Source organism: Pungitius pungitius, chromosome 14 (genome assembly GCF_949316345.1).
Source record: "Pungitius pungitius chromosome 14, fPunPun2.1, whole genome shotgun sequence".
Classification (NCBI taxonomy): Eukaryota; Metazoa; Chordata; class Actinopteri; order Perciformes; family Gasterosteidae; genus Pungitius; species Pungitius pungitius.
Genome location: NC_084913.1, coordinates 3,559,796 through 3,587,392, shown reverse-complemented (window position 1 = coordinate 3,587,392; position 27,597 = coordinate 3,559,796). Strand labels below are relative to the sequence as shown.

The 27,597-nt window shown below is 50.0% G+C and overlaps 1 protein-coding gene across 2 annotated transcripts in view; it reads right to left on the bottom strand.

The window, feature by feature from the left end:
* Positions 1 to 8,680: 8,680 nt before the first annotated feature.
* The window catches only part of lingo2b (leucine rich repeat and Ig domain containing 2b), a 20,155-nt gene continuing 1,238 nt past the window's right edge, over positions 8,681 to 27,597 (bottom strand). The window contains exons 1-2 of one of the 2 annotated variants that reach the window (XM_037486893.2): positions 11,921 to 12,050; positions 8,681 to 10,658 (exon numbers count right to left, since the gene is read on the bottom strand). In XM_037486893.2, the coding sequence (XP_037342790.2) occupies positions 8,747 to 10,585 (1,839 nt within the window). In that variant the 5' untranslated portion in view covers positions 10,586 to 10,658; positions 11,921 to 12,050 and the 3' untranslated portion in view covers positions 8,681 to 8,746. Of the gene's footprint in view, positions 10,659 to 11,920; positions 12,051 to 27,597 lie in introns of those variants that run through there. The other variant, XM_062557375.1, reaches the window with a different exon arrangement.

Sequence of the window (27,597 nt, the reverse complement as noted above, 5' to 3'; positions counted from 1 at the left end):
GTACATTTACGTTGTTTTGGTGTAAATTTACATTGTTTTAGTGTATATTTACATTGTTTTGGTGTAAATTTACATTGTTTAAGTGTAAATTTACATTGTTTTAGTGTAAATTTACATTGTTTTAGTGTACATTTACTCTAGCAATGTAATTCATTTCGGCTTGATTGAGACGGACATTTAATAGCGTCTCATTGAGTTATTCCACATTGATCTCTGAAGTGTTCGGCACAATAAACACCTCATGAATTGCTAATTCAATTTGGATTAAACACGATTTAATTTGGATTCAAAGTAAAACGCTGCGTTGGACGCCACCGAGCAGCGAGTCGCGCTGTTATAACCTCTGAGGTGGTGGCTCCGCGTGTTTCACCTCATTAGTGTCTCAGAGTTCCTTCTCGCCGCGCCTCGTCTCCGTCTTTACGGGGGGGGGGGGGGGTTTAACGGACAGACTCCTGTTTTTCCTGCCGGGGCCCGATGCTCGACGCCAGCATCCATTAGGATCGCTTTTTTAGCATCAGTCCTTTTCCCCACAAACCCACATGGCCATTAGAAACGGGGACGGAGCTGCCCTAAGCGCAGCCTCCCGGGGTTGGGGGCGGGGGGGGGCTTGGGGGGCCTCCACGACTGCTCGTCTTTTTTTCTTATCCGCCACCTTCTTGTGAAGTAACCCCCTCCCCTTTTATCTTCCTTCACGTGACCTGTGTTAGATCTGAAAATATCACACACACGCTCGTTCAAAGTGGTAGAGGCTGCGTTGGGCACCATGTCACATGAGATTAGACCTTAAACAAAAGACACAATGACATGAATAAACAATCCAAACGCGGCGGGGGAAGAAGAACAAAAAAAAACTCCGAGGATGAATCACATCAGCATGATCACAAAGAGCCGCTCGCGATCACGCTGACGCCGCCAATTCCGATCACTCCTCAATTCTCTGAAAAGGCCAAAGTGTGGGCCGCGGGATCCCTTTGTGGGGCTTCAAAGGCCGCCTTCGGGTCTGGAACAGGGCCTGATACCGATGATCGGTGACCACGTTCAAAGGAGGCAACTTCATTTGAAAGAGCTTCATTTGCTTTTTTTACACCCCCCCCCCCCCCCCCCAAGTCCCCCCCAAACCGGCCGATCGTTATGACCAGTAAAAAAATGGCGGGCCTGTAATACCGGTCTGAAATCTCTAAGACCAATCCAGTGATGTTAGGAGGGCCAAGAGGGATCATAATAAGGAATGTAGACATCATGCAAGGTATAAGGACTCTGTGTAAGTACTGTGCATTTTAATTATCATCTGACATTATTTATCCAACATTATCAGCTTGGTTTTCTGAGGAAAGTTTGAAGTTGAAGCACTGAGTAAGTTGAAGCATCACGGAAGAGTTGAACTTTTAACTCCAGTGGGCCGTGACACATCGTTTATGGGCTTAACCTGTACTTGCCCCGGTTCTAAATGAGACCAAAGCTATATAAATGACATTTTACCGTGTTTCCCCCAAAGTCTGAAACCTTCAGATTGGATCAATGCAAATGATTTGAGGTCTTAGCAAAGATTTCCTGGTGCCGGCACTGCGAGGGTCCTGCAGAAGAACGAAATCGATAGCGGTTCCTCTCAATGGAGACTAACAGAATGCATTAAGAGGCCGAGACCATCCTGGGCCAATTCGTGAAGCAGAAAAATCAAAAAAAGCGCAGTGACACATTTCCCCCCTTCATCGAGGTGATATGATGACAGCAGTGTACCTCTGATACTCTTTAATTTTTAATGCATCACTCCAGGTTTGATCAAGTTCTACTCTATATGCATTAAGAGAGGGATTTTTATGGGCTTCCTTAATGTCACACTGCTTTTTTTCTCTTTTTTTAATCTCAGCTGCCTCTCATGCCTTTTAATATGTGCTGCTGTTCTAAAAGCCATGCACTGAGCACTTCTGCCTCAAAGGCACCGGTTATTGCGCGGGCCGGACCTATTGGCTGTGTTTGTGTTGGGATTTCATGCCCCACGTGTGCTCATCATGCTTTATTTGCTCTGCCGTGAGCCGTGAACCCCCCCCCCTTTTTCGACACCTGCCTCTGCTCCACCATTTTTGCCCTGATGACATCATTCGTTTGTACTGGTGCTTTTCCGGTCTCCCTTAACAACCCCGTTCGTTCCATCCCGCTGGGAGGGGATCATGATGCATGAGAAAACAGGCCCGTGTTCTTTGGCAGCCGACCGTCCAAGTTCTTCTGTTTCTGCTGGAGGATCTACCTCGAAAAAAAACCCACCTCCTGCCGGCGCCCTGCTGCTTCCTCGGGGTGCCGCTCTGTCCCTCGCAGGTTTCCTCGGGTCGAGACCAAAGCTCCCACAATCCCTTTCAACTTGTGTTTTTTTTTTTTTTCAATTCCCAAAAGTCAAAGTGGCACTGGCCCTCAGCGGGGGTGGGGGGGGGGGGGCTTTACTCAGAACTCAGCCGCAGGAGCCACTCGTTTTTTTTTTTTTTTTTTAATTGCTGTCTTTGTTTGCAGCCCCACGTCACGCCATGTTTTCATCAGCTCTTGCGAGAGGCATCTCATCCACGTCGGCCTATTTCACGCCCCCCCCCGCGTCCGATGTTAATGTGCCACGTGCACGGGGGTTAAGACGGTCTCATGCGCCACGGCGTTTTTATTACGAGCCCAACAGCGATTCTTGCCCAAAGTGAACCATGGTATTTAGTGGCCTGACATTTAAGGTTCTCTATGAAACTCGGAGCATATCTGAAGCTCCAACGTGGCACTCAACAAGGCGGGGGCAGTGTTGCCAGCTAGCTGCTAACCAGGGCAGAGCAGCTGGTGTGTGTGTGGGGGGGGAACTGGAGCATGGAGCTGCCCAGAGGTATGTTTGTTAGCTGAAGGTTTCTTTCTTTCACTTTGTCTTCTTCTTACTTAAATTCAGCTTAAATGGTGTTTTCTGTCATTTGGTAATTTGATACTATTCTCAATTCTTTCTTTCTTCAGTGATGTCTTCATCTCACTCACGTTTGCACATACAAATGCTCCGCCACGGATGCATTGGCGCTTGTTACTGATACAAGCCTCAACTCGGCGGATTCGAGTTCCTCCTGCTGAAGACATTAAGGGACTCCAACCAGGGACCGTCTTTGAAAAGGAGCCGAGCAGACGGCCGGGGGGGTGGGGGGGTGGGGGGGGGGGTGGGGGTGTTTCCTGTGTTTCTTTTATCTTCAATCAAACATTTGAAACGAAACGCTCGTCTCCTGCTCATTGCTACCTTTTTCTTTTTTTGGTTTTCGGGGGAAATCGCTGATGAGGCCATTTGGTGACGATTCAAGTGGCTCCTCTCCGTCCGACTCTTCTCACCTGCTGAGAGGGGAAGCAGGTGATCCTTTTCATCCTTTTTTTTTTTTTTTGAGCTCAGATCAGTCCATTTGGCAAAGGGGCACATATTCACTCTGCCATCGCGTTCGTCACGTTGACAGGAAGCGGCTGCATTGACTATCAGAGTGTGATCCGCGTGCTAATCCGGCCCAAAGCCAGCTGAGTGTCCCTCTATTTCAAAGCTCAAACCTTCCAGTGCTGCATATATTTGATTTTGACTCCAGGTATTTTCAGGGCTTAAAGTTAAAACATTTATACTTTCATCATCTCATCCCGTGGGTTTATCTCCTCCACTCACGGCTTTCATTCTGTTGGTAATTGCATTTCGCCCCCGAGGCCCACGTCACTCATTCTGTCTAATTAGCTCTCCTGACCCTCCGAGCACGGACGTGACCCCTCCATCCGGCCACGGCGCCGACTCCCCTCGCCTCGTCACCAACGTGACTGCAGGCCGACGCCCCGGACGGATCCTCCCCGAGCCAGGCACGCGCGCAAATCCCACCTGCGTGTGTCTGCAGCACCTCTGAACCTGAACCTGCATTTAGTCGAGCTCGCGAGCAGAAGCATTTGACACATTTGGTTGCAGTTGCAGGCAACTGGATAACGCCCCCCCCCCCTCCCCCCCAACCCCCTCGAATGCACCACATTAATCGGTGAATCACTGACAACAACGCTGGCACGAAACAGGACACATTTCCGTTGAGGCCTGTTTGAAGCAGACTGGGGGGCTGGTTGTGAGGAGAGTTAATGCTTGAATTAATCAGCAGCCCGGCTTTGCTTTTCTTCTTGCGTGACGGGGGGAGTCGTAACTCACAAACGAATCACCTTTGCAACCTTTCATCTCGCTTGTTTGGCCGGCTGCAAAAAAAGGAAAACGATTGAACGCGGCGTTCCCCCCCCTCCGTCCTCTATCCTTGAAAATAAAGGTTCGGCTCTGGGGCTTCTTTGCAGGAGCGATACAGTCGCAGCTGCTTAGTGGAAGACAGAGAAGCCCAGAGGACATTATTACAACTATGAGTGCGATTCTTCACAACCTCAGCACAAATCACGCCGCACGCCTGCAGGCCGCCCAGCTGCCGTTCCTCAGACACTCGTGGGGCGCCGTCACAAGCTCGCTCGTAGAAACTTGCCGTAGGAGGGGGAAGGGGGGGGGCGAGGTCCGTAAAGGGACGTCAAGACTGAACCTTTTCCACCCCCCAAAAGGCTTTCTGGCGATGCTATACGGTTCAATCGGCACACCTCCGGGAGGACGGGGAGGGGGTGCTGCTTTCCTGTTATTGCTCTCATCTCTCACACGGCGCCTCTCCCTGACACTCGCCACAAGCTGCGTTTAAACCGGGGGCGAGGGGTGACCGGAGCGGGGGTCAACCGGCGAGTGAAGGAGGGAATTAATTTCTTTTCCATCATGGAGCATCATCATTGTGCCACAATTGCTGCAAGGCATGTCAGAAAGGTGTGTTAACGTGCACCGTTTTTATGTGAAATGTCAGTTCCCCCCCCCCCATAAATAAGGTCTAAAATTCTTGTATTTGCAGTTTCCTCTGCATATGTTATTTTAATATGTTTCAAATTGGGACTATATTTAACTGGAAAACTCTCAACTGATGAAATAGTACCAAAAAAAAAACACTGGGAGTGTGTGTAACGTTGCCTCTAATTATACGTTTTCATTTTCCAAGAGGAACAGTGTGTTATTTCCTCTTTCGAAGTTTGCGTGAAAGCCTGGTGAACGAGGTCTTCTTCATCTTCTTCATAGAGCCTAAACTTCCAACACCGCGAAAAAGATGGCCAGCTGCAATTTTTAGAGCCCGTAAAAAGCGATTATGAACCGGGTGCTCCATCTGTTTTCGAGGCGGTGGCGTTCCTGCAGAGGGACGGTTGTGCTCCTGTGTTTTTCGATGGACACGTTCTGAGGACGGCAGTGCAGTGCAACACCAGCGCCATCAAAACCGACATGCCTCTTCTTCTGGGGTCCAGCTCGATTAGCGGGCTGACCTTTCATTGACCTTCCGTCCATCATCAGCCCCCCCCCCGGCTTTTGGGGGGCGCCCCACGTCCCGGTGTGCTTTTATGGATTCGGAGAAGGTTCTGTATCTCGTGGAGATGTGGCACGCGGAGGCAGGAGGGGCATCGTGGGTGACGGGTTGAGTCAATGCAGAACTCCCTCTGAATTAGAACGCGTGGTTTTTAGGGATCTATTCAGTTTGCATGTGCATGAAGTGAGGTTGACCACCTGGAGCTGTGGAGACGACACAGTTCTATCTACATTGTGTAGTCTAGAAGAAGCTGCATGTACAGCATGTGGAGAGAACATTTTAAAAAGAGTCAATTTTCATGTACGCGTAAGCATTGGCCAAATAAAGCTGATTTAAAGCTTCATTTAGAGCTTGACTCTGACGCAGCGGCCGGCCCCGCAGAGTCTGCTTCCCTTTGATTCGCAGGCTTCAGTGAAGTGTTTTAATCACCCAGAGCCCCGGCGTGGTGCGTTCACCGCAATAGATGGCAGCCTCGCGTTGTTTCTTTGCCGGAGTGAATCTGTAACACTCAGATGTGAAGCCTGTCAGCCGCCCGCGTGAGTGAGGCCCGAATCATTGAAGAACTGACGCCGAAATCCTATTTATCCATTAATAAGAGATATGATGCGAGGAAGCGGTGACACTTGCTTTCACGTCGTGTCGATCGCGTGGAGAACTCTCTCTCTCTGTGAAAGGGGGGAACCTGCAACAGCACCAATAGAAGCCCATTGAAGGGGACTTTGATCTCGAATGCGTAATTGCACAGCGGCGCCCTGAATATTCTCCCGTGAGCCCCTCGCACACAAAAGACACATCTTCTTTTTAGCGCGATGGCATGAAGTGCTGTCTGAAAGAAGACTCTCTCTCTCTCTCTCTCTCTCTCTCTCTCTCTCTCTGTGTTCCAGCGGCGGCGCCAAATTAGCATTTCCTTTCATGTGATTGCCAGGTGAGGCGGGCGGAGGAGGCAGCTGCCGAAGGCCTCTTCATCGGCGTGCCACGATGCACACGTGCAAGTCTCGGGCGTCAGGTCACATAATGCGTGCGCCGCGCCCCCCCGATTCCCACGCGTCTCCGTTTTTTTTTTTGATGTCCTCCGGTCAGTTGGGGACAGCAAAACAATGCGCACGCTGGCCGCGTTTTTTTTCCGATTCACATCGTGTTGCGCAACCACATCGAGCGGTTTGAACATGAATACACAACGCAGAATGTGTCGCCATGTGAAAAGATGCACACACACGAGCTGAGAGGGGGACGAGCAGGAGAAGTTGGAGGCAATTAATTAAAAAACGAAAAACGTCAACCTCGTGTGTATTTTTTGTTTAAAGCAACAACGCTGCAGGAGTAAGTTGAGTTGCATGACTTATAACTTGATTGGGTCAAAATAACCACGGAAGTTAGGGAACTAATAGCTAAACAGAATGGATGCTTCTGCATACACACGTGGAATATGAACAGTTGGTCAACATTTGGTTGAATTTATACAAAATAGAGCGTTATTAGATACATGAAAACACTGTTAATGAAACAGCCGTCTGGTAGAACAACATCTGGACGGGAAAAAAAAAAAAACAGAACGAGCTGCCGGAACATGCCGCAAATTACAAGTACGGTACGTGATATACAAGTCGTGTTATAATGACCACACAAGTAAAAGTGACATACATGTTGAGTTGTTACAACAGAAGGTTTACTGTGTGACATGATGTATGGACGATGAAAAGGGCATGACTGTAGATACAATACTCAGTGACAGAGAAACATGGGTTATAGGTGGAACGTTTAAGTCCCATAACTGATATAGTTCAGAGAAAAGGATCAATAGGACTGTAAATGAACATCACTGTAAAGTCCAGTTATCGGGGTATGATCAAGATTTATTTCCTTTTGAAAATATACCCATAAATTTGTCATATGAAAACAATTATACAACCTTGAACATTTTTTCACAACAGGATCACACAAGTTAACACCCACCTCCCTGCATTACAAACAATTGCCCTTAATTGGTTTTTACTTTTTTTTTTTTTTTCTTCCTCTTTTTTTGTTTCTTAAACACTTAAAACATTTTCAACGAAAAAACTTAAACGATACAAGATTTCAACTACAACTTTCAAATTGCCATCTATTAAATACCCAGAACGCCTTGGCGCCCGAGGGAAGAATCTGGACACGCGAGCTTGAATTGGGGCGATCGAAAGAAAAATGTGACACTGTGGGGGGGGGGGGGGGGGCGGGAATGCAACCCATAAATCTGTGGAGCTCAACTTTGTCTTGTCCCAAAGAGGGACCCGGCCGGTAAATCTCTGCCCTTTCCGTCTGCCCCCCCCCCGACTCTTTCATACCACGTCGAGGGATTTTTGTTTGGCAGGGAAATCTGCCCGTGATTTATTATGTGATAAAACGGGTTCAACGTGCCATTTCTGTGGCTGGAAGTTTTTCTGGTAAGTAATAACAGCTCTGACCGCTAAAAAAGAAAAAGAAAGATTTTCAAACTCGGTGTTAGTTTAGTGTGGAAAAATCCCCCCGTTAAATATCGGAGAGAGGGGGGAGGGGGGGCTATGAACTTTTTCTAAATGTCTGCAGCATTTCTCTTAAATATCTTAAATATAATCTCTGTGATTTTTTTGATTGTTGTTGTTTTGTATTCAAACATGTTTTAGTCAACGGTGACAACGCCGTTGCTACAATGACCCAAAACAAGCCAAGGTCTGGAGAAAAAAATGCTTTGGACCCCCCCCCCCGGGGTCATCGGCACTCCAACGAGAAAGGCAAATGCGTGCACATGCACAAAGAAACGCACGGATGCACTCACGCAGACGCACGCACACACACGCGCGCACACACACACACACGCAAAACACACACACCCTTCCATTCTGCAGCTAAGAGGGGCTTTGGGTGATTTAGTCCTGTCATGTCGCAGCGGTGCCGGCTCTACTGCCACGTGAAGATGTCCCCCCCCCCCCCCCCCGTGACTCCCAACCGGCTCCCTCCCTCGCCCCGATGTCGCGGCGGGTCGACAACATCGTTACTCGTCACATCACCACCACGAAAGACATGCCTAGTGCAGCACTACATCACTCCCATATTGATATGTTGGTTATAGTAGTATACTTAATGTACTGTATGAGAACATTATTTCATATAAACACATCCACGGTTTCATAGATCACTTTTATAGTCACATGCCCACTTTATCACTAGATCACCGCCATATCGACACCCACTGTAAATAGTACGTCACTTTTGTTAGTCACAAATTCACCGAGTGATAGAAAAAGGAAAGGTTTCTTTTTTTCTCCCCCCCACCCCTCCCCCCCCCCCCCCCAGCTGGTATGTGCACTTTTTTGTAGACTCCGCTAACCGTCCGCTTCCTTCCTTCAAATCATTTTCATGTTGACCCGCCGCGGGCCGCTCGTTTCCGTCACGTCGGCCGCCGCGCCGTTGGATTTGCGAGGCACGTACTCGATGTCAAAGTTGCTCTTGTGGCGTCCTTTCCCCCGGCTCCACACGAACAGGAGCAGGAAGCAGAAGATCACCACGCCCAGGAAGGACAGGCAGCCCATCGCTGTGGATATGATGATAGTCTTAAGGTCTATGGGGACCGTCATGTTGTACAGTACTGTCCCGTTGCCCCACGTGCTGTTGGAGTTTGCCAGATAGTTTGAACTCCTGTTGCTGAAGTGAGATCTGTCGCCGAGGCCCAGGCCCTTTACGGCCAGAGAGGCCGACAGGCTGGCGTTTCCAGCCGGGTTGCTGGCCACGCACAAGTACACGCCGCTGTCGTGCAGCTCCGCCTCCTTGATCTCCAGGGTCCCGTCCGGCCGGACTTCCACCCTGCCGCTGCTCTTGGTCGTGATGTTGCGTCTGTGAGGCGTAATCCACACCACCGAGGGCCGGGGCGCCCCCTCCGCCGCGCAGCTCAGGCGGGCCGGCTGACCCTCGTCGGCCATCAGCAGCTGCGTGGTGTTGGGTCCGATCCGGGGCTTGGTGCAGGTCATGTATCTGGAGACCAGCGGCTCCTTGAGGTCGCGCAGCGGTTTCCCCAGGAGGCTCACCGGGGCGCTGCACTCTGGCTGCACGTCCAGAATCTGCAGGGCGGGGGGCTTGTGGCTATTGAGCAGCCAGAGCAACCTGCAGTCGCACACCAGTGGGTTCCCGCCCAGACAGAGCCTCTGGAGGCCGTCCGGCGAGGCAAACACGCCGCTCTCCAGAGAGTCCAGGCGGTTCTGCGACACGTCCAGCAGCTGCAAGGACTTGAGGCCCGAGAATGCGAAGGCCTCGATGGAAATCAGACGAGCCCCTTGGAGGTGGAGTTCCAGCAGGTGGGGGAGTTTTACCGGCTTGTCCTGGTGTATGTGCTGGATGCGGCTGTAGGACAAGTTGAGATGCGTGAGGTAGGGCAGGCTGCGCAGGGCGTCGCCGGGGAAGGCCGACAGGTTGGTGTTGGTTATGGCCAACGTGGTGAGGTTGAGGCCGTCCAGGGAGAGGGGGGGCAGTGTGTCAAGCCAGGGCCAGTAATCAATCTCCAGTCGGCGGAGACGTGATAACCTCTTGAAGGAGTAAGGCTTTAGAAAACTGATGCTCAAGTGGCGCATGCGCAGCTCCACCAGGCCGTGCAGGTGCGTCAGAGCGTCGGTAGGAACCACGGTCAGATTGGAACGTTCCAGGGTGAGGCTTTGGAGTCCGAGTAATCCAGTGAAGGCCCGCTGCGAGATGAAAACCAGCTCATTGTCGCCCACCTTGAGGGACGTCAACCTGCGCAGGTCTTGGAAGGCGTGATCCAAAAGAACCACCAGTCGGTTGTGTCCGAGTTCGAGCCGGGTGAGGTTGGTCAGGCCCGACAGCACGCCGGCGGGAACCAGCTGAATCAGGTTGCTGCGAAAGTTGAGCGAGCGGAGCGCGAGCTGCGAGCGGAAGGAGCCGGGCTCCACCACGCTGATGAGGTTGTCGCTCAGGTCCAGGTCCTCCAGCTGCAGGAACGAGGAGAAGTTGTCCGGCGTGATGATCCGCAGCTTGTTCTTGCTGAGGTCCAGGACGCGCGTCTCAATGGGGATGCCCTCCGGGATGGTGGGCAGGCGCTTGCGGTGGCAGCTGACCGACTTGCTCTGAGCGGAGCACTCGCAGCGGGCGGGGCAGCTCAGGGTGGGGCTGGCCAGGAGGAGCAGCAGGGCCCCGCCCAGGAAGAGGTGCCAGTGGTTCAGGGCTGGGTGTCGCATGTCTCTTTTACCCACGTTGCCCTCTGTCACGGCACGGCTTCTTGTCCATACAGAGCACCATCACGCACAATCCCTGCGAGAGAGAGATCGCACAAAACAAGAAATGTGTTAGAAAACTCAACACTCAACTCAATCTCCACTGAACCGTCACTCTGGCGGATGAGATGCGGATGAACTCGTCGCCGGCGCGAGACACAGCAGGAGAAAAAGCTGCGGCGAGATGTGGCCGTTCGTCAACCGCGTTGACGCACCAAGAGGTTGCAGGCTAACCAAGCCGTCGGAGTGCAGCGAGGCTAAAAGCCCGCGTGGCGCTGGTTTTGGTGCATGTCTGCGACTGACTTGCATCAACGGCCTTAAAGACCAACTGAACAGGAAATAAAGTGGGAGTGTGCGCTTGCCTCCGCGAGTGAATCCACCGTTTTATCGCTAAAACCTCGCGATTAAAACGTGTTTGTGTAGAGAACGCATACATCTCCTGTTCATCAATAATTGAAAAAGCAATAGAGAAATAACAGATGTGCACATTGGCATATTCCCCACAACGGTTTATATTTGTGTCGTTACTCCATCGCTGGGATTCTCTCACTGCTTCTTTCTGCAAGTGGCTGCTAAAATGACCCGTCTTCTCCAAAGCATCAGTTAAGTGGTATCTCATGATACTTAATGTTAATGCGTGTGTGTGAGCATCACTCTCCCTCCGCGGTCCATGTGGCGGAGACGGATGGAAGCACATCGATGTGGCAGCTGTGTAAAAACCCAGTGCGTGAAATAAAATCCAATTTTTTTTTGGTTGAAACGTTTCATTCACGCCACACACACTCTACAGGACAGCTGCAAGCTAATGAGGGGAAGGGTGTATAGTTTTGACTGTTAAACACTGTGTTCTCTGAGATCCGCGTCTCCCCACAGCAACAGACACCTTCCAGCAGCCACAGGTTGTTGAATTGGCAGATGGCTGTGTAGACAGTGAGGCTGACCATAATTGCCTCATTACCAGTCGATTCAGCTCGTGGCTACCTTTGCCAATTAGGTGTGCAAAACGTCGGGCACATCTCTGAGTGCAGGAAATGTTGAGCGCGGAGGAAAAGAAAACATGCCATAAACATAAAAGGTGCCTTTTAAAAAAAAAGAAGCTCTTAGACTGCAATGAGATCCCCTGTCAATCACGATCCGACGAAGAAAGGTAAGTAGGTGACGAGCACGCAGGCAGACACGCACCGGACTGTGATAGTGAAGTGAGCCACATTCGGAAAAATGTGATGAGGCAGAAGGAGTCACACACACACGCGCGCACACACACAGACGTGCGCACACACACACTCCAGAAGCACTCACCTCTCCACCCGGCTCAGCAGCTGCACCGCTTGCATTTCCATATCTTCCCTCTCTTTCTTCCTATCGCTGTTTTATCTCTACGTCCTCCTGTTCGCACACCTTCTACCTCCCTCTCTCTCTCTCTCTCTCCCTCCCCCTCCCCCCATCTCCCCCCCCCCTCTTGCCGATCCCAGCCTGGCAGAAGCCCCCGGTCGGTTCATCAGTCCCTCCTGTAAGGCTGGGTTTTCCATCGATCGCGGGCGCAGAAACATCAGATGCCAGGATTGCAGCCTTTTAACAAAGAGCAGACCGTTGCCACAGCAACTACAAACCCCATACTCCCATCCGCTCTGTGTAGTCTGCCAATCACATTAGTGGATAAAAAACAAGAGAGGGAGAAACAGAGCGATGCGGGCGACATTCTTTCTTTTTTTTTCTCACATTCCTTCGGTTCCCTGGAAGTTGGGGTTCATTGCTGCAGCGGAGCCGAGTTGTTGGAGGTGTTTCCAATCTGTCACGCCGGGCCGTCCTCGCTATTTGTCGAGCTGTCTTGTTGCCCATCCGTCTGGCGGGTCTGGTAACTACCTCTGTCTCCCTTGTTATCCGTCCACCAGCCCTGCCTCTGGCTGCTTGTATTTATCTGTCTGCCTCTCGCCCCGTCAGCCGCCTCCTCTCCGCCTCTCCCCGTTTCATGATTATAGCGCCGTTGTCTGCTGCCGCTCCGGCCGCCGCCGCGCGGTAACTCATTTAAACTCACGCGGAGGAGAGGAACCCGGGGATGGAAATGCTTATTGTTATGTTTGACCTTTTCAAATGGAAGAAGGAAAGTTCAGCCCCTCCCCCCCCCACACAACGAAAGTTGACACAAGCGGTATGTAATACAGACTGTCGGGAGTGCATTGTGGGATTTGTAGTATTATGGTGATGCGCGCGATACGCCGGGCCAAAGATAATTCACTCACGGGCCGGAATATGGCCCGCGGGCCTTGAGTTTGACACATGTGCTCTAAATGAAAGTTCTGATTCGGCACTTTCTTTCAAACGCATTACCTTGAGAGCTTCGGCTGCGTTGCGGACCAGCAGCCTGTTTGATGTCCCAAATCCACATCTGGCACACAGCAGCGTTTTTGTTTTCAGTTGTTAGCCATTGAGACAAGTCCCCCCCCCCCCCCATACCAGCTGACAGATAAAAGATCCGCATGGCAGACTGTGGCTTAAAGCCACTTCATCTTTCTCTACCACTTGTTCCGAAAGTGCTGAACGAAGGTGGCTCCTGCAGATGACATTTTCTTTTGTATTTTGTGGCGACTGTTCACAGCGAGCTGGAGATTTAGAAGCTTGTTTTAACAAGGCCTTTTTTTTCTTCTTCTCCTCCAGCTAAATGCCGTAGAAATTAAGCTTTTGGCAATAACAGGTGGCGGGAGGAGTGAAAACGCAGATGGAAATCAAAATCTCTTCCAGCATGAGCGGCACAGCGCAGAGAGCGAACAGTAGGCTGCTCGGTACGCTGTGAATACGTGGTCACAGATTTAGGGAACTATTTGGGAAAGATAAGTCATATTTAGAAAGATTGCAAAGTTATCCTCTGGGATCTCAGAACACGCTGTCACATTTAGTGGCACATTGGCAGACGAGGAATTTGACCTTTTAGAGCCGATGATTTTGTATATTATCATTAAAGAAAATGTGTCATGTGGTGCTCATAGTGATAATTGTTATTAAATCCCTGTAGCTCCCTCCGTTGCTAAGGAGCCTTCCAGCATCCCTCGGCTTATTACGTTGGTTCTCGAGTCCCACCGACTTTCCACAGGAGTCAACTGTGTCATGCGCAAGATGGAAAACCCACAAGATTCCCACAGCATTCTGGGTAAGTGGTAATGGCGAGGAGGGGGGGGAGCTCATTGAGAAGGGCAGCCTACGGGGTTGGGGGCCAGTTTTGGGATTTGCTTCTGAATCGGATTAGAGTCGGTGAAACGGTAGAAAATCTGACAGCCGAAAAAAAAGGAGGTGTAGCGCGCGACGCATGAGTCACAGCGGGAGCGAGAGAGAGGAGCGGGGGGGGGAACGAGGAGAGGACGTAAGGACGCTAACAAGATGACATAAAACCCTCGTTTGTTCGAGTTGAATGTGAATTTAACCGAGTAAAGCTCGTGGAAGTGTTTCCGTAACGCGATGAGCATCATTAAGGCCACGTTCATTACACTTGGAACACTCTCCAGATCTTAATCCGATGCCTAATTACACTGTTCCAATTAGTTTTTTGTTTTTTTAAACTACTCCACATTACAGTACTGATGGCTTCTAGATGGTTTACGATTTAACAATGAGGCGTATTGACAGAGTGGGTCCGTGGAATCGACGCGTCGTGAGTGAGTGAAAGCTGAAGCTATTAGCACAGTTACCCCCGAAATCTGTGTGTGTGGTTACGTGTGAAGCAGTGGCTGGTTTTAGTGGTGACCGTGCATAACAATCTTCTCTCCTCCTCCTCCTCCTCCTCCTCCTCGGTGCTCCTCAGAAACAAGAGGCTCTGATTTCACTTCATATCTTTGCAACCTACTCCTCAGAAACACTGTTGTTTTCCTCAGCATTAACCTTAGTTAATACAGTCCCTGTACAGAAGTCTAATGCACATTTTTATTCCATCAGAACAAAGCATCTATTCATATTTTACGTTCTCGTTTGTCACCTTGGATCATGAAACCGAAAGGGCTCATTCATCCTGCTGTTTCCCCTTGAAATATTAAACAAAGGCAGAATTTGCTCATTTCCAGATGTGAAAGCGGGCATGAATAACGGAATTATTTCACATGAGAGAGTTCACATGAAGGCGCTGATTGACGCAGAGTGAACACATAACACGTCAAACTCTGCACGATTGTCCTGAAAAGACTAATCCTCCATTTTTTCTCTCTACCCCCCCCCCTCCCCCTTTTGTTATTCAAGCATTTGCGCTTGAAACAAATGTGCTTTAGCGTGTGTGCCGGCGCTGATTGAAAGAGGGAATTAACGACACGCGAGGAAATCGTCGCTGATTGCTCTTCCGCCCGTGTTGTCACACAGGAGATGCAGAGGGGAAGCCGACTTTCAAAGAGCGCCCGAACCACAAACACTTTCAACGCCAGTGGGGCGCGAGGGTCCGACCCGAGCGCGACTCGCAGCGTGTGCTAACGGGCCCGATGCACGTCTCGGCTCTGGCGGTGTGTCTGCACACCCTGCAGAGTGCAGCGCGGGCGCACCAGCTCCCCTTCGGGACGCCTTTGGGGTTTGCGGACGCTGGGCCGCGCTCCTCGCGGCTAATAAGCGGCTACCTTCCGCACTGTTAGCGGCTCCCTTCCGCACTGTTAGCGGCTCCTTTCCGCACTGTTAGCGGCTCCTTTCCGCACTGTTAGAGGCTCCTTTCCGCACTGTTAGCGGCTCCTTTCCGCACTGTTAGAGGCTCCTTTCCGCACTGTTAGAGGCTCCTTTCCGCACTGTTAGCGGCTCCTTTCCGCACTGTTAGAGGCTCCTTTCCGCATTGTTAGAGGCTCCTTTCCGCACTGTTAGCGGCTCCCTTCCGCACTGTTAGCGGCTCCCTTCCGCACTGTTAGCGGCTCCTTTTCGCACTGTTAGCGGCTCCTTTCCGCACTGTTAGCGGCTCCTTTCCGCACTGTTAGCGGCTCCTTTCTGCACTGTTAGAGGCTCCTTTCCGCATTGTTAGAGGCTCCTTTCCGCACTGTTAGCGGCTCCTTTCCGCACTGTTAACGGCTCCTTTCTGCACTATTAGCGGCTCCTTTCCGCACTGTTAGCCCGCGTTGCCTCCGAGGCCTTTGGGCCTCGTTGAGCCATTGGGATTGTCTCCCGCCGCAGTCTCTGGATTTAGGAGAAGTCCAGTGAACACCCGGGCACTCGTGAACGAAGGCACTTTTCAAGTCTAATTCAAGGCCCCTTTTCAGACATGCGTCAAACCCCATCACAGAGGACGGTGCATGGAATCACCAACATCGATACTACGCTAACGATCGAGGTTATGTTTAGACAAGAGAAGCACTTAGTCGGGATTAAGGAAAAAACCTGGTTGGGCTCAAAATAGAGGTGGAAGGCCTCAGAGTGCCGTCTCCTGGCTGGCAGGTTGCGTTACACAGACATGACGCTGCAGTCTGAAGAAGCACCCGAATAAATACGAGTCCTCGCGACCGCCCTGTCACACTTTTCAAATTGTGTCTGAATCCGACGTCTCCAACGTGAACAAACACGTGCACAGGCGTCACGTGAATTATCGTCCCGGATGTGGCTCAGCAGTAAGTGGGAGACATTAGCAAGAAGCCGGTGAACATGGAAGCCTCTCACAGCAGATGAGATCGTTGTTTCCCCCCTTTCAAAGCCCAGCGGTTACTGGACCTTTAGGCAGAGTCACGTGATTGAATTCATGATGAGGAAGCAAATCACCCCACAGAAATCCATTAAGAATATTGTGTTGTCACGCCGTTAATTAACGGTTAAATTAAAAATGTGAAGCCCATCAAGAGTCTGAAGCTGCTCCATAGACAATTAATCTCTTCGATGTACTCAAATTCAAATTTGAACACTCTCGTTTTTGGAAAGTTGTTCATGTTAACTGATATTTAATTGAGTTAAATATGCCACATCTTAATTAATAAAGATTTTACAGGCCCCTTTATACCTGAGCAAGCGAGATAAATGATTTCCTGTCGGCCACAACAACGTTGATTTTTAGTCAACAAACAAAGCTTAAATGATGAATTAATAAACCTGCACTTTTAAATATTAGTGAGCAATTTGTTACTGGCGTTGGTGACGCATGCTAAAGGAGCAAATAAAAGCTTATTAAGGTCCTCCTTCATTATTGAACCATCTATTAAAGTAGCTCATCTATTAGCCGCTTTCCAAAGGTTGAATCCCCCCCCCCCAAACATCGACGTGCAAACACCCAAATCCGTGGCACAGGTACAGGGAATTGTGTTTCCCTGCGTACTACGTTATCCGTTACACTCACCGGAGGACAGGTAATCACCTCGTGTGCTGGGCTTGATTAAAAAGACCCGTTGCTTCATTTCAAAAGCTGCTTATATGTTTCCTCCAAAAAGGGATCATCTCATTTCTTTACAGCGAGTGTTTTGTGAAACGGTAGATCTTTTTTATTTATTTTTTTCTCCTCACCTTGACTCTCTTGTTGTTGCTTATAAATCTCAGTGTTACTTGAAGGACGCTCGGCATATCAGCTTCCTGTCTAATTTTAGTCTCGGGAGGTGGAGCTCATCCATTCTTCATGGCGCGTCACCACCGACTCGCCACCGGGCCCCTTCCCCTCTCACCAGAACCAGTGTTACCGTCGGACAGCGTGACCCTTCAGCGGCGCCTTCTGAGGCTCGCTGCGGCTTGGGGGGGGGGGGGGGGGGAGGGATTATTTTCAGTTAAGCTTGTGTGAAATCCTTACAAATTTATAAAACACGCCAAAAATAGGCCACATATTTCTAACTCTGCACACAATAAAACACATGACTAAAGAGGGGGGGGGGGGGGGGGGGGGGGGCATTTGTACTGTCCGAGTCGGGGGGCCGGTTTCAATTATATGTTGCCCACATCGATCCTGAGTATTGATTGAAGCGTGGACTTTTAACATTCAACAGGCCGCTTCTGTGGAGGAAACGGGAAAACTGGAAAGCTCTCATTTGAAAAGATCCAGGATTCTCGTAAATGAGGCGTTTGTATTTACTTGAAATGACTCCCTTTTTCCAGAGGAGAGTCAGGTCGATGCATTCAAGGCGTTACGACGTCAAACACAAGGGGCTTAAAAGCGCCTCGCTCGCTGTTAGCAGGTAGCTTAGCTAGACTTTGCCTTGGCCTTTTTGTTGAGACGTGATGACCCTGACGTACACAATCTGCCACGTGGCCCCCGCCGTCTTATACAGTAAGTGGAAAGCTGTACAGGTGAATTCAATTAGAGGCAAAGCCAATTTGAATATTCATGATAAAAGAGTAATAACAGATGTGGCACCAATCCCACTGTTCAGAAAGTGAATCACCCAAAACGTCCCAAAGTGTTGAACCGTTCCTTTTAACTGAGTCCGTTTTTCACGTTCTACAATCAAAAGATGTTCTTTAAAACCTTTATGTTTTTGTTTAAAACCCTGCGGCTCCCTCGCTCCCAGCTTCGGGCCACTTTCATTCAGAAAAGATGATTCATCTCTTTCAATGAGAGAGAGAGAGAGAGAGAGAGAGGGAGAGTTAACAATACTCTATTTGCACCAGAGTGATAATAATAATGAGAGGATTTAAAAAAATAAAAAAATCCAATTTATTCACTGCGCTTGGGGACGTGTGTTTCCTGCCTCCGGGTCACCGCCTGCATTTCCATCATTTACTTAAAAATGACGTCCACTGGTAGACGTCGGGCAGCTAAAGCGAGACGCTGCCGACAGCTCGTGTAATTAATGCTCGCTTTAAAAGTCACTCACTTCCCATTAGCCGCCGCCGCCGGGGGGGGTTTGCGTTCAGAGAGTGCTCTCAGTACACGTTTTCTTGTCTCTTTCAGAGCCCTCAGAGCCTCCGCCACTTAAAAAACGACGTCAGGGCGGGACCCGAAGTCGTTTCTTTTCAAACTTTTTTTTCCTAACTAACAGTAAACGGGGACCCCGATGGCGGCCTGAAACGCCTGGCACGCTTCTCGGCTCGTCTCCCTCGCGTGGACGCGTCCTCCCGCAGGCCCGGCGGCGGGGCGGCTCACATTCAGGGGAAAGAAGTTGCCTTTCGGTTTGTAAAGAAGTCACAACTCAAGGTTTTTACTTAAAAAAGGGAAAATCCGGAGGCGTTTCCCCTGAACCCATTAAAAGGTTCCGGCGTTAAATACCGCCGCGTTGATGCCAGCGTGCACTGAGCGTCCTCTTTCCGACACCCGACACCCCCCCCCCCACCCCGGCGAGGGATTAGGCCCCTGAATCCCACATGGGGGGGGGGGGATTAGCAACTTTCTCTCGTCACCAAATCATTCTGAGGGATTAGCGATCGCCACCAGAGACGGATTCAAGTCGCCCGAGTGACGGCCAAGGTGACACCCCCCGGGGGAGGGAGGGAGGGAGGTGGAAAGAGTCGTCCCTCGTCAGGCCAAATGGGGGTGGGGAGTGGGGGGAGGGGAGGGGGGGGGGGTCACCTTCGTCAGTTGACGCCACCCACCCAAAATACACGGCCCTGCTCTCTCAACGCGGTCACACCTGGCATTTCAGTCCGATGTGGGGGGGGAGGGGAGGGGGGAAAAAACAGGTTAATCCGGCGGCGGCTGCGCACCGACACGTTTCACTCCGACGGGCTTAAAGGCTTCCTCCCCCGAAAACACCAAACAAGGGACGAATCACTCTCATCGTTTAGCTATTTTGTGCGAGATGATTACTGGCTAGATTACGTCAAAGTGTTTGCACAGAGGTTCCGCGCGACGTGATTGATAAGTCTCTATTCTCGGGTTGCCGTCGAGTTGCTTTGAGGCAACTTCTCTCGCCACGACTTTTGGACTGACCGCTGCGCTGCAGAGAAAAGGAGCGCTTCGTTCTGGTCGCTGCGATGTAAGGGTCACGATAGCAAAATGATGACTTCGATACTGCCAAAATACTACGATAAAACATCTGTAAGGTTTCCTTTTTACCAGCTTGTTCCTGCCCAGCTTTTCGAACACTTGTCATATGTCATTCATATTGGTATCAAGTATAAAATATTAATGACAACGACATGGTGAAATCATAGCATTGATTGCTATGTAGGCCTATTGTCCGTATCTGACTCTATGACTACATAGTTATTTACATAAGTAAGAAGTACATTTTACAGATGTGTGTTTGAGTTGGCAACATCAAGCAAGTGCAACCCGTCAGTTTCCTCTTTTTGAGACCAAAAAAATGCGTGAAATACGAAATACTTTGTATCCGAAGCTTTTTTAATGAAGTACCGGTACTAAAAATATGCAAAATCGTACCGTTTTCAACGTAAGGGTACCCTGCAGTACCTTTCTAGCACCGGTATGCCGTGCAACATGACTGCCAAGACGCCGTAATAACCCCCACCCCCCCCGATCGTCGGCGCAATAAAAGCACTGATTGCAAAACGGTGTTTGTGGATTTCTAGCTACAAATGTGACAGAAGCCCGAGGCTCGCTGTGAGTGGGAAGCTCTTCTCCTGTGATTTGTTTACGCCAGATTGTCCATCCACAGAATGAAGGCAACGGCATCAAATTAGTATACGTGTGTGTGTGTGTGTGTGTGTGTGTTTACTGGGAGCTTTCACGGGAAATTACCTACATTTTACACCTGCACGGAGGCGAGACCGGACTACTGAGATGGGCTTCAACGCACTGAAACCCAAGGCCAACGCACATGTCGTGCATTAATATTCCAAAACATCACAGTCTGACATCCAGTTGAAAAGCCTCCCACCGCACAGCGACTTGAAGGAAGTGGAGTTTGCACAAAGCTGCCATTATATGTTTAAACGGCGTTTCCCACATGCAGGCAACACAACGACTGGCATCCCGAAAATAAAAAAACCGGGGGGGGGGGGGGGGAAACATCATTTCGCCCGACTCCTTTTCTCTTGGCAGAGTGAAGCCGTTAGTGAGTGAAGTTACTTTTGTGTGTCTTGTGTGTGCTCAGCTGTCCCCAAACGTTGTGAATCCTGAATATTGTTCCATTCAAGAAATCCAAAACACATGCCAGGAAATCCAAACAGAGGAGCTGAGCACAAAGGGAGGGCGGGGGGGAGGGGGGGCTTCTGCAGCAAAGCCCCTGTCTCACACAGGCTGGAGGACTACTGGTGGCATGCATCAATTAGCACCTCATCTATTTTCTATCAACGGAACACAGAGCCGCAGAGTAAACAGCGGCAGCTGCTGCGTCTCTCCTCCGTCCTCGGGCCCAGGTGATCGGAGGCGACGCGGGAGGATGCGCCTCATTGGTCCTTGAATTTGTCTCTTGTCTTTCACGTCGGGCATTTTCTGCTGCCGAGGGAGGCCTTGACCCTATTTAACATACAAGGGACCCCCCCCCTCCCCCCAAACCGGGGTCTCCGGAGATCACACGAGACACATTTATTCCCATAACATGAATAGCATCAGCGGCTCGGCCCTGGAGACATTTTGTGTTCTGCAATGTTGTCTGAAGGAAGTTATTATTTTAGGAGAGTTAAAGTAACTTGCACAATAGTTTAAAAGAAACCGAAGGAAATGTGTGATGGTTGCATCCGTGGCTAAATGACATGATGTTGCATGTATCCCATTCTATTGTGTCCATTTAAAACTGAATCATCGCTAACTTTTAAGACCCCAGAGAAGACGGCAGAAATAACAAAAGTCAGGAATATTAGAAAGCTGCACAATGCTGACCAACACTTCTCCAAAACACTATGCCAGATAAACCAGAATATATTGATTTTAGAGACATAAGTGCCTTTGAAAATGATTATCTGAACGGGGCAGAACCCAGTGATCAAGGTTCTGTCCACGTGGGAATGCTGAGTGCACTCTGCCGGTTCCTCCCTCTCCTTTAATGACCCATTAGAGCCGACAAATGGCCGGAACCATTACAACCACTTAGTTGCTCACCAAAATAGTTTTCGTACTTTTCGGAGAGCCACCAGCAACAAATTGCTTAATTAAATCACTTCATGCTTGTGGCCCAACAAGCCGTTGGTGTGTTGGCTCAGGTTAGTATGCTGACTTCTCCTTTTCTACAGATAAGTGGACTTAATGGACCACAATTCATCGCAGCCGAACGGTATTTTTAGACGCTGAGTTTTTTTTTCTATTGTGGGGAACATTGCTCTCATCATCGCATTTCAGTGTTCTAGGAATAGTAAAAAAAAAAAAAAAAAAGCATCACCCTACGCTGTGTGTAGTGAGAAGCAGGTAAGGCGGTTTGAAGGGAACGAAAAGATGAATTACAACACTTTGTTGCAACAGAAATCCCTTAATGCTCTTAACAAGAGAATAACGGCATATTGTGCAGCGCTGCAAGTGTCCGCCAGTGAAATAGGTGGCAATCCTCCCGTGAAGTCTCAGGCTTTGGGGAAATTAAGAAAGAGGAAGTGAAAAAACAAATTGTTTTTAAGTAAAATAGTCCAGCAATCCCTCTTCCTCTAATTAAGCCTGTGGTGAGTTACTGAGCAAAGAGGAGAAGGGTCTGACACACACAATGTCCCGGATAATCTTCTCAGCTCACAAATTCCGTTCCATGCCCAAGGTGCATTTAGCCTTTTACTCTGTTTGGTCTCTTAACCATGCCTCGGTGTGTGTGTTTTGGGCCGTGATGTGTCGAGTGGAAGCCCTCTGAAGCCAGGTGCTTTAGATCATATCATGTGAATATATAGGAAAGGAAAGGAATCTTTTGTCAACATAATTTTTGGCCCACGACGCTCTGGATTTATGAGAAATGTTGCCGGCGCTGTTAGCGTAGCCGGATCTTTGTCTGCGACGGTGCAGAAAAATCCCGCCTTTGAATCAAATGAACGGATAAGAAAAAAAAACAAGAAGCTGCGAAGCATAAAAAATGTTGATTTAGAACCCAAATGTCAGTGAGCAGTTGCCCGCGGTCAACGGCTAACTGGAACAAACGGCCTCAACCAGCTACGTGCCGTGGGCCTGGTGGGGGGGGGTACGTGACGGGATCCATATTCACGCTTCATTTACGAGTAGTCGCTGTCCACTGACGTGCGGTGCTGAATCCAGAGCACAGCGACTTGAAGCCTTAGCTAACATTCCGGGCTGGTACTTATTCCGCTTTAGCCATTAAATGTATTTACAGCCTTATCGTAGTTAGCAACATCAATGGCAGCCTCCGCTTCAGAGACGCCCTGAAGACAAGACCCATCGAGTGTTTGAATAATGATTATTATAATGATTGTTATTATTATCACAAACAAATCGTCCCCTTGGGATTAATTAACGTGTAATTTGTGTTGTTAAGACTCTCTGAGCGGAACCCAGGTGTTGGGAAATCAACCGGCCCTGAAATATTCATCTTAATCAGGACTCAACACGAGAATCTCAAATGACCTTTAATCAATCTACAATGTTTCACATTAAGTACCTTTTATAGGACACTGGAGTACATTCCTCCACACTGAAAAAACAACAGCGAAACCTCTTTGGCACAGATTCTCTTGTAAAAACATTTAAAAGCAGTTACATAACGGCTCTGCCTTCCAGTTTCCTGAAGTTTGAGCTGCTTCTTTTTCTCTCCCCCCCCCCCGTGGGGGCGTGATGTTGGCTCACCCACAGCGTGCGAGACAATGGACGGCCTCGTTCTGCGAGTGAGGCCACTTCCAACGCGGCTATGCTAATGAAGCCCCGAAGCAGCTGACGAACGCGGCGAGGACGACCGCTCGCACAGCTCACGGGATTTAGCAAAATCCGACCCGTCCGCCATGTCCTCTCGTGCGACAGTGCTCGTCTGTTCCCTCATCCACTCCAAAGTGTGACGTTCGGGTTATTAGTTCTGCAGAATCTGGCTCCCCTCAAAACACGTTGTGCCTTCGGGGCAGGTTTCTGCGGTCCGACCACTCGATTGATTCCAACCTGTTTGCCAGCTGGAAGGCAAAGAAACTGACAGCATTACAGCAAACGCATTTATTTTGGGAAACACTTCAAATTCAAATTTGCAGACGTCGCATTAATGCTGCAGGTTTGCGGTGCTGATTTAATATAAATTCATTGTTTTACATTGTTTGCTTGATTTTTTACAGATTCCTGATTCAAAAATCTTTCATGTTGGATAAATGTTTGGATTTAATTCACTTCGGTGGTGAATACAAATGTATGTCATCACAGTCTTATTCTGAGGTTATTCTCACTTTTCCATGTCTTGACATTCATTTTTAGTGTGCTCCTGGGCGTGTCAGCGCGCTGTGACATCACTCTTGGGCGTGTCAGCGCGCTGTGACATCACTCTTGGGCGTGTCGGCACGCTGTGACACCACTGCTGGCCGTGGCTACAGTGACCTCATCTGAAGGAGACTCGAGGCTGTGACTTGGCTGAGGAGTTGTCCGCTGCTGAGACTTGCTCCTGACGTTCGATGGCGATTGGGATTTCAATTAAACGATTCCTGCTGCTCCTTTGTCATCCTCCTCTCTGCCTGCCTTGCACTATAAATACTGTTTTTCTGCACAGTCAGATAAAGCGGAAGTTATTGATGAAAAGTCCTCCGCGGCTTTCTGGAGACTCTCTGAAGCGAAACCACATCAGCGTGCAAACTTTTCTGCACGGGAATGTGAAACAGTTTGAAGGATATATTAAAGGACACTAACTGGAAGATTCAGTTGGAAATCCCAACGCAAAACACTCATGCGGCCCAACTGGGGGGAAGTCACAGTGCGTGAGGACATAAACCTTTAAAGTGACTCTCAGGTCACCTCCCCTTTCCCCCCCACGAAGGAATCCAGACGACGCCAGATGCCAGGGACAATTTGTCACGCGCCGTCCTCGGCACGTCTCAGCGGTACGGATGGGCACTCGCCACTAAAGGTCACCGGGAGCATCGAGACGTCCCCCCGGCAACACTTGGTATGCGACCCACACGATCACAGCGCCGGCCCGATCACACCGAGAGCGCCGCTCCTGACCCCGCGTGGGTCGAGGCTGTCGACCCCCCCTCTCCCCCCCCCACCTCGCCCCCCACAGCGTGCAAGGAGCGCGCTCTCAGACAAAGGATCAGCCAGGGCGCTCGGGAGGCCAACGGGCTCCACGACTGGAGTCTGTGGGAGTTGTGCTGTGTGCGCGGTGGGGGTCCGCTGGTTCTTTGAAGTGGTTCATAATGATGTGGTGGGGAGGTGAGGGGAGGGGTCGCACGCACGCCACCGGGGGGGGGGGGGGGGGGGGCGACGGCGGTGACAGCGTGCTTTCTAAAAGCAAACCTCCATCCTCTCTCGCCGAGGCGAAGACGACGGCGTGACCCCGCAATGCTTGCTGTGAAATGCGCATCAGCACGCTGCCCCCCCCCCCCCTCTACCCCCCCCCCCCCCCCCCCCCCCCCGCCTCCATCACACACGACAGCCCGTCAGCGGTTGTTTTTATTACCACACAGCTCAGTTTGATTTGCGTCGGTCTGTCAGCGGGTGTTGTTTACGACGCGGCGTCGGGTATCTATTAGCGCTGGAGTATTATTTTGTTAGAAATAAACATTTGATGATTGCCTTTTTCGTTGCCTGATAGAAATGCATCAGCGTGAAGCTGGTGGTGCGTCATTTGTCTTCATTGCAGCCGCGCAGGCAGAAACAATCCATAACAGCCTTGAGTTGGATCGAGTTTGGGGGGTTTACGCTGAAACATGGTGAGATTCAGAATCTATGACGGCGGGCGGAGGACCTCAGCGGAAGGGTCAAAGCTCCCCTTTATTCTTTAAACTCTACGCTCTCACTTGGAAAGATTGTCTTTAATCTACAGTGTGCGGTTCGTGACATTCTAAAATGCCTCCCCTTTGACCTTTGGCATCACTTACGCTCTATCATCTCGTTCCTTTGAGGTCTTTGTCACCTTTCCATGCTCATTTCAGCCTCCCTTCGTCTTAATGTCCCCCCCCCCACCCCCTCACCCCCCCGCCGGGCTCTCGTTTCTTTCACCTGCACTACGTGTAATCCATTTCTATTCGGTCCGTTTCGATCAGTTATGCTGCACTCGAGTCTAAAGTAAATTCAACCGTAGCGGGGATGCAGGGGGGGGGGTGGAGGGACAGAGTTTGGGAGAGCTAATGTTAGAATGTGGGCCAGATGTGCAGGCACAACTGGGGGAGACGCGAGGTTACGGGCCCCCACCGTTTAAAATAAATGAAATACCAAAATGGAAAGAGATGTGGGTCCTGCACAAATCCTACTGTGCACGACCCACCTCGGCCTCTGTTGCTGTTTGTGGGGGGGGGGGGGGTTAAGACGTGCAGGTCGGATAGGGTAAGCCAATGAGAGGGCAGAAATATCCGTCCGCCACAAAGCGATCTTCCTTACTAATGCTAAATGAAATGAGATATCGGATCAAGTCAGAGTCACAAAGTGGATGCACGAACGCCTCGTTAGCACCAAAATAGCAACTCGGAGGAGAGAAAATACCTTACTTAAAGCAGACTGCGGCGTTAATGATCGTACTGATTGAAAACAAAAAAAAGAGAAAAAAAAGGCCACACGGCTCCTTTTACAAATCACGCGCTTTTAAACGGTCTAAAAATAAGCTTCTAAAGGGGGAGCGACCCTCGCCGGGCTTTGCGAGGATGCCAGCGGGGAAGGGAAGCACCGTTGTGCTGGAAGAACCTCTCGCTCCGCTTTCCGCAGGGCCGAGTCCTCCGGAGAGAGCGCCATGTTGCCTCCCGCGCCCCCCCCCCCCGCCAAGGATGATGTGCACCGTCACGTGACATGTGGACATTCAGACCCAGCGGCACCTGAGCGGTGTCCCGTCTACCGAGTGCTGAGCCGGGGGATTGATTTGCATCAAGGTGAACAAAACTGACCTTAAAGAGTCATTAATAGAAGGTTGTGGGGACACTGGGCTCCTGGGCGGGGGCCCCGCGTGGCGCTTTAATGAGAACGGATTGACGCGCAGGGGAAGCCGTGAGAATAAACTGACCGTAGCTATCGCGGTTCATTTGGTTTGGTGACCTCCCGCTTGGAGGGGGGGGGTCAACGGGCCGTGACGTCGCTGTTGCCTTTTTCCCAAAAGTTTATTCTGTTTCCTTTTTCTCCGCAGTGGATTGTTTTGTTGTCCCGACTTCCCCTGGCTTCTCCTGCCACAACAGCTGATCTGGTTTGAAAGCAGCCCGGAGGCCCTTACAAACAGGGCCCCCCCCACACCCCCCCCACCCCGACAAGGAAAGGCGTTATTTTCTGAATAAGGTTATTCACACTGGCAGCGATGCGAATTTGCTACAGCTGCACTGCTTTTTGAAGTAAAAGGCTGAGGACCAGCTACGGGGATCCAGAGCAGACTGAGGTCACTTGTTGTGTGTTGTGCTCACATCGTGATGAAAGCTGCTTCCCTTTACGCACCTTTCCGTGAATCGGAGTTCCCTCTTTGGTGTGCATCTCTAATGCTTTCAGTATAAAAAAAATTGCTCAATGTGTGCCGGCGCCGTTTTGGACCCTCCATGTCGATGCATAATATATCGGTCGAGGTTTTTTAAATGGTCCGTTCTATGGTCATATTTTGAGGTTGATGCTTAAATTCGCAGCTTCAAAAGCTCGGATAAAAGGCCGACATTTCCATAAAGCATATTGACACGCAAATGCATTGCAATAAAGAACGGAAACAGCGTGTGAGTTCCTAAAGAGTCTAAAGAGTGTGTGTTTATGATCCTAGAGCATCGGCTTCGTATCGTTGTCCGCACCAATGAGTCTGATAGCGTTTGATTGATCGCATAGTTATTTTAAAACAGATGAGGGCTAAGCCGGTTGTCTTTGTGAGGCCCGCGACCTGAATTCAGCAGGGTTACGTAACAAGGAACATGCCATTACTTTATTAATATGGTTATTGCTGTGGTTATTACGAGGGCTGTATGCTTTACGTGAAGAAGAAACTCGCCTCTCGTTTCATGCAATGTCCTCCTTCACATTCACGCATCAGAGCTGCTGGCAGCTTCCAGACGATTTGGGCTCCGCCATCGCAAAAAAAAAAAAAAAAAAAAGATACACGTGAGTGGAGCCTTTGTGTGTATTTGTGTTGGAGAGAAGGAGAACGCGCACAAGG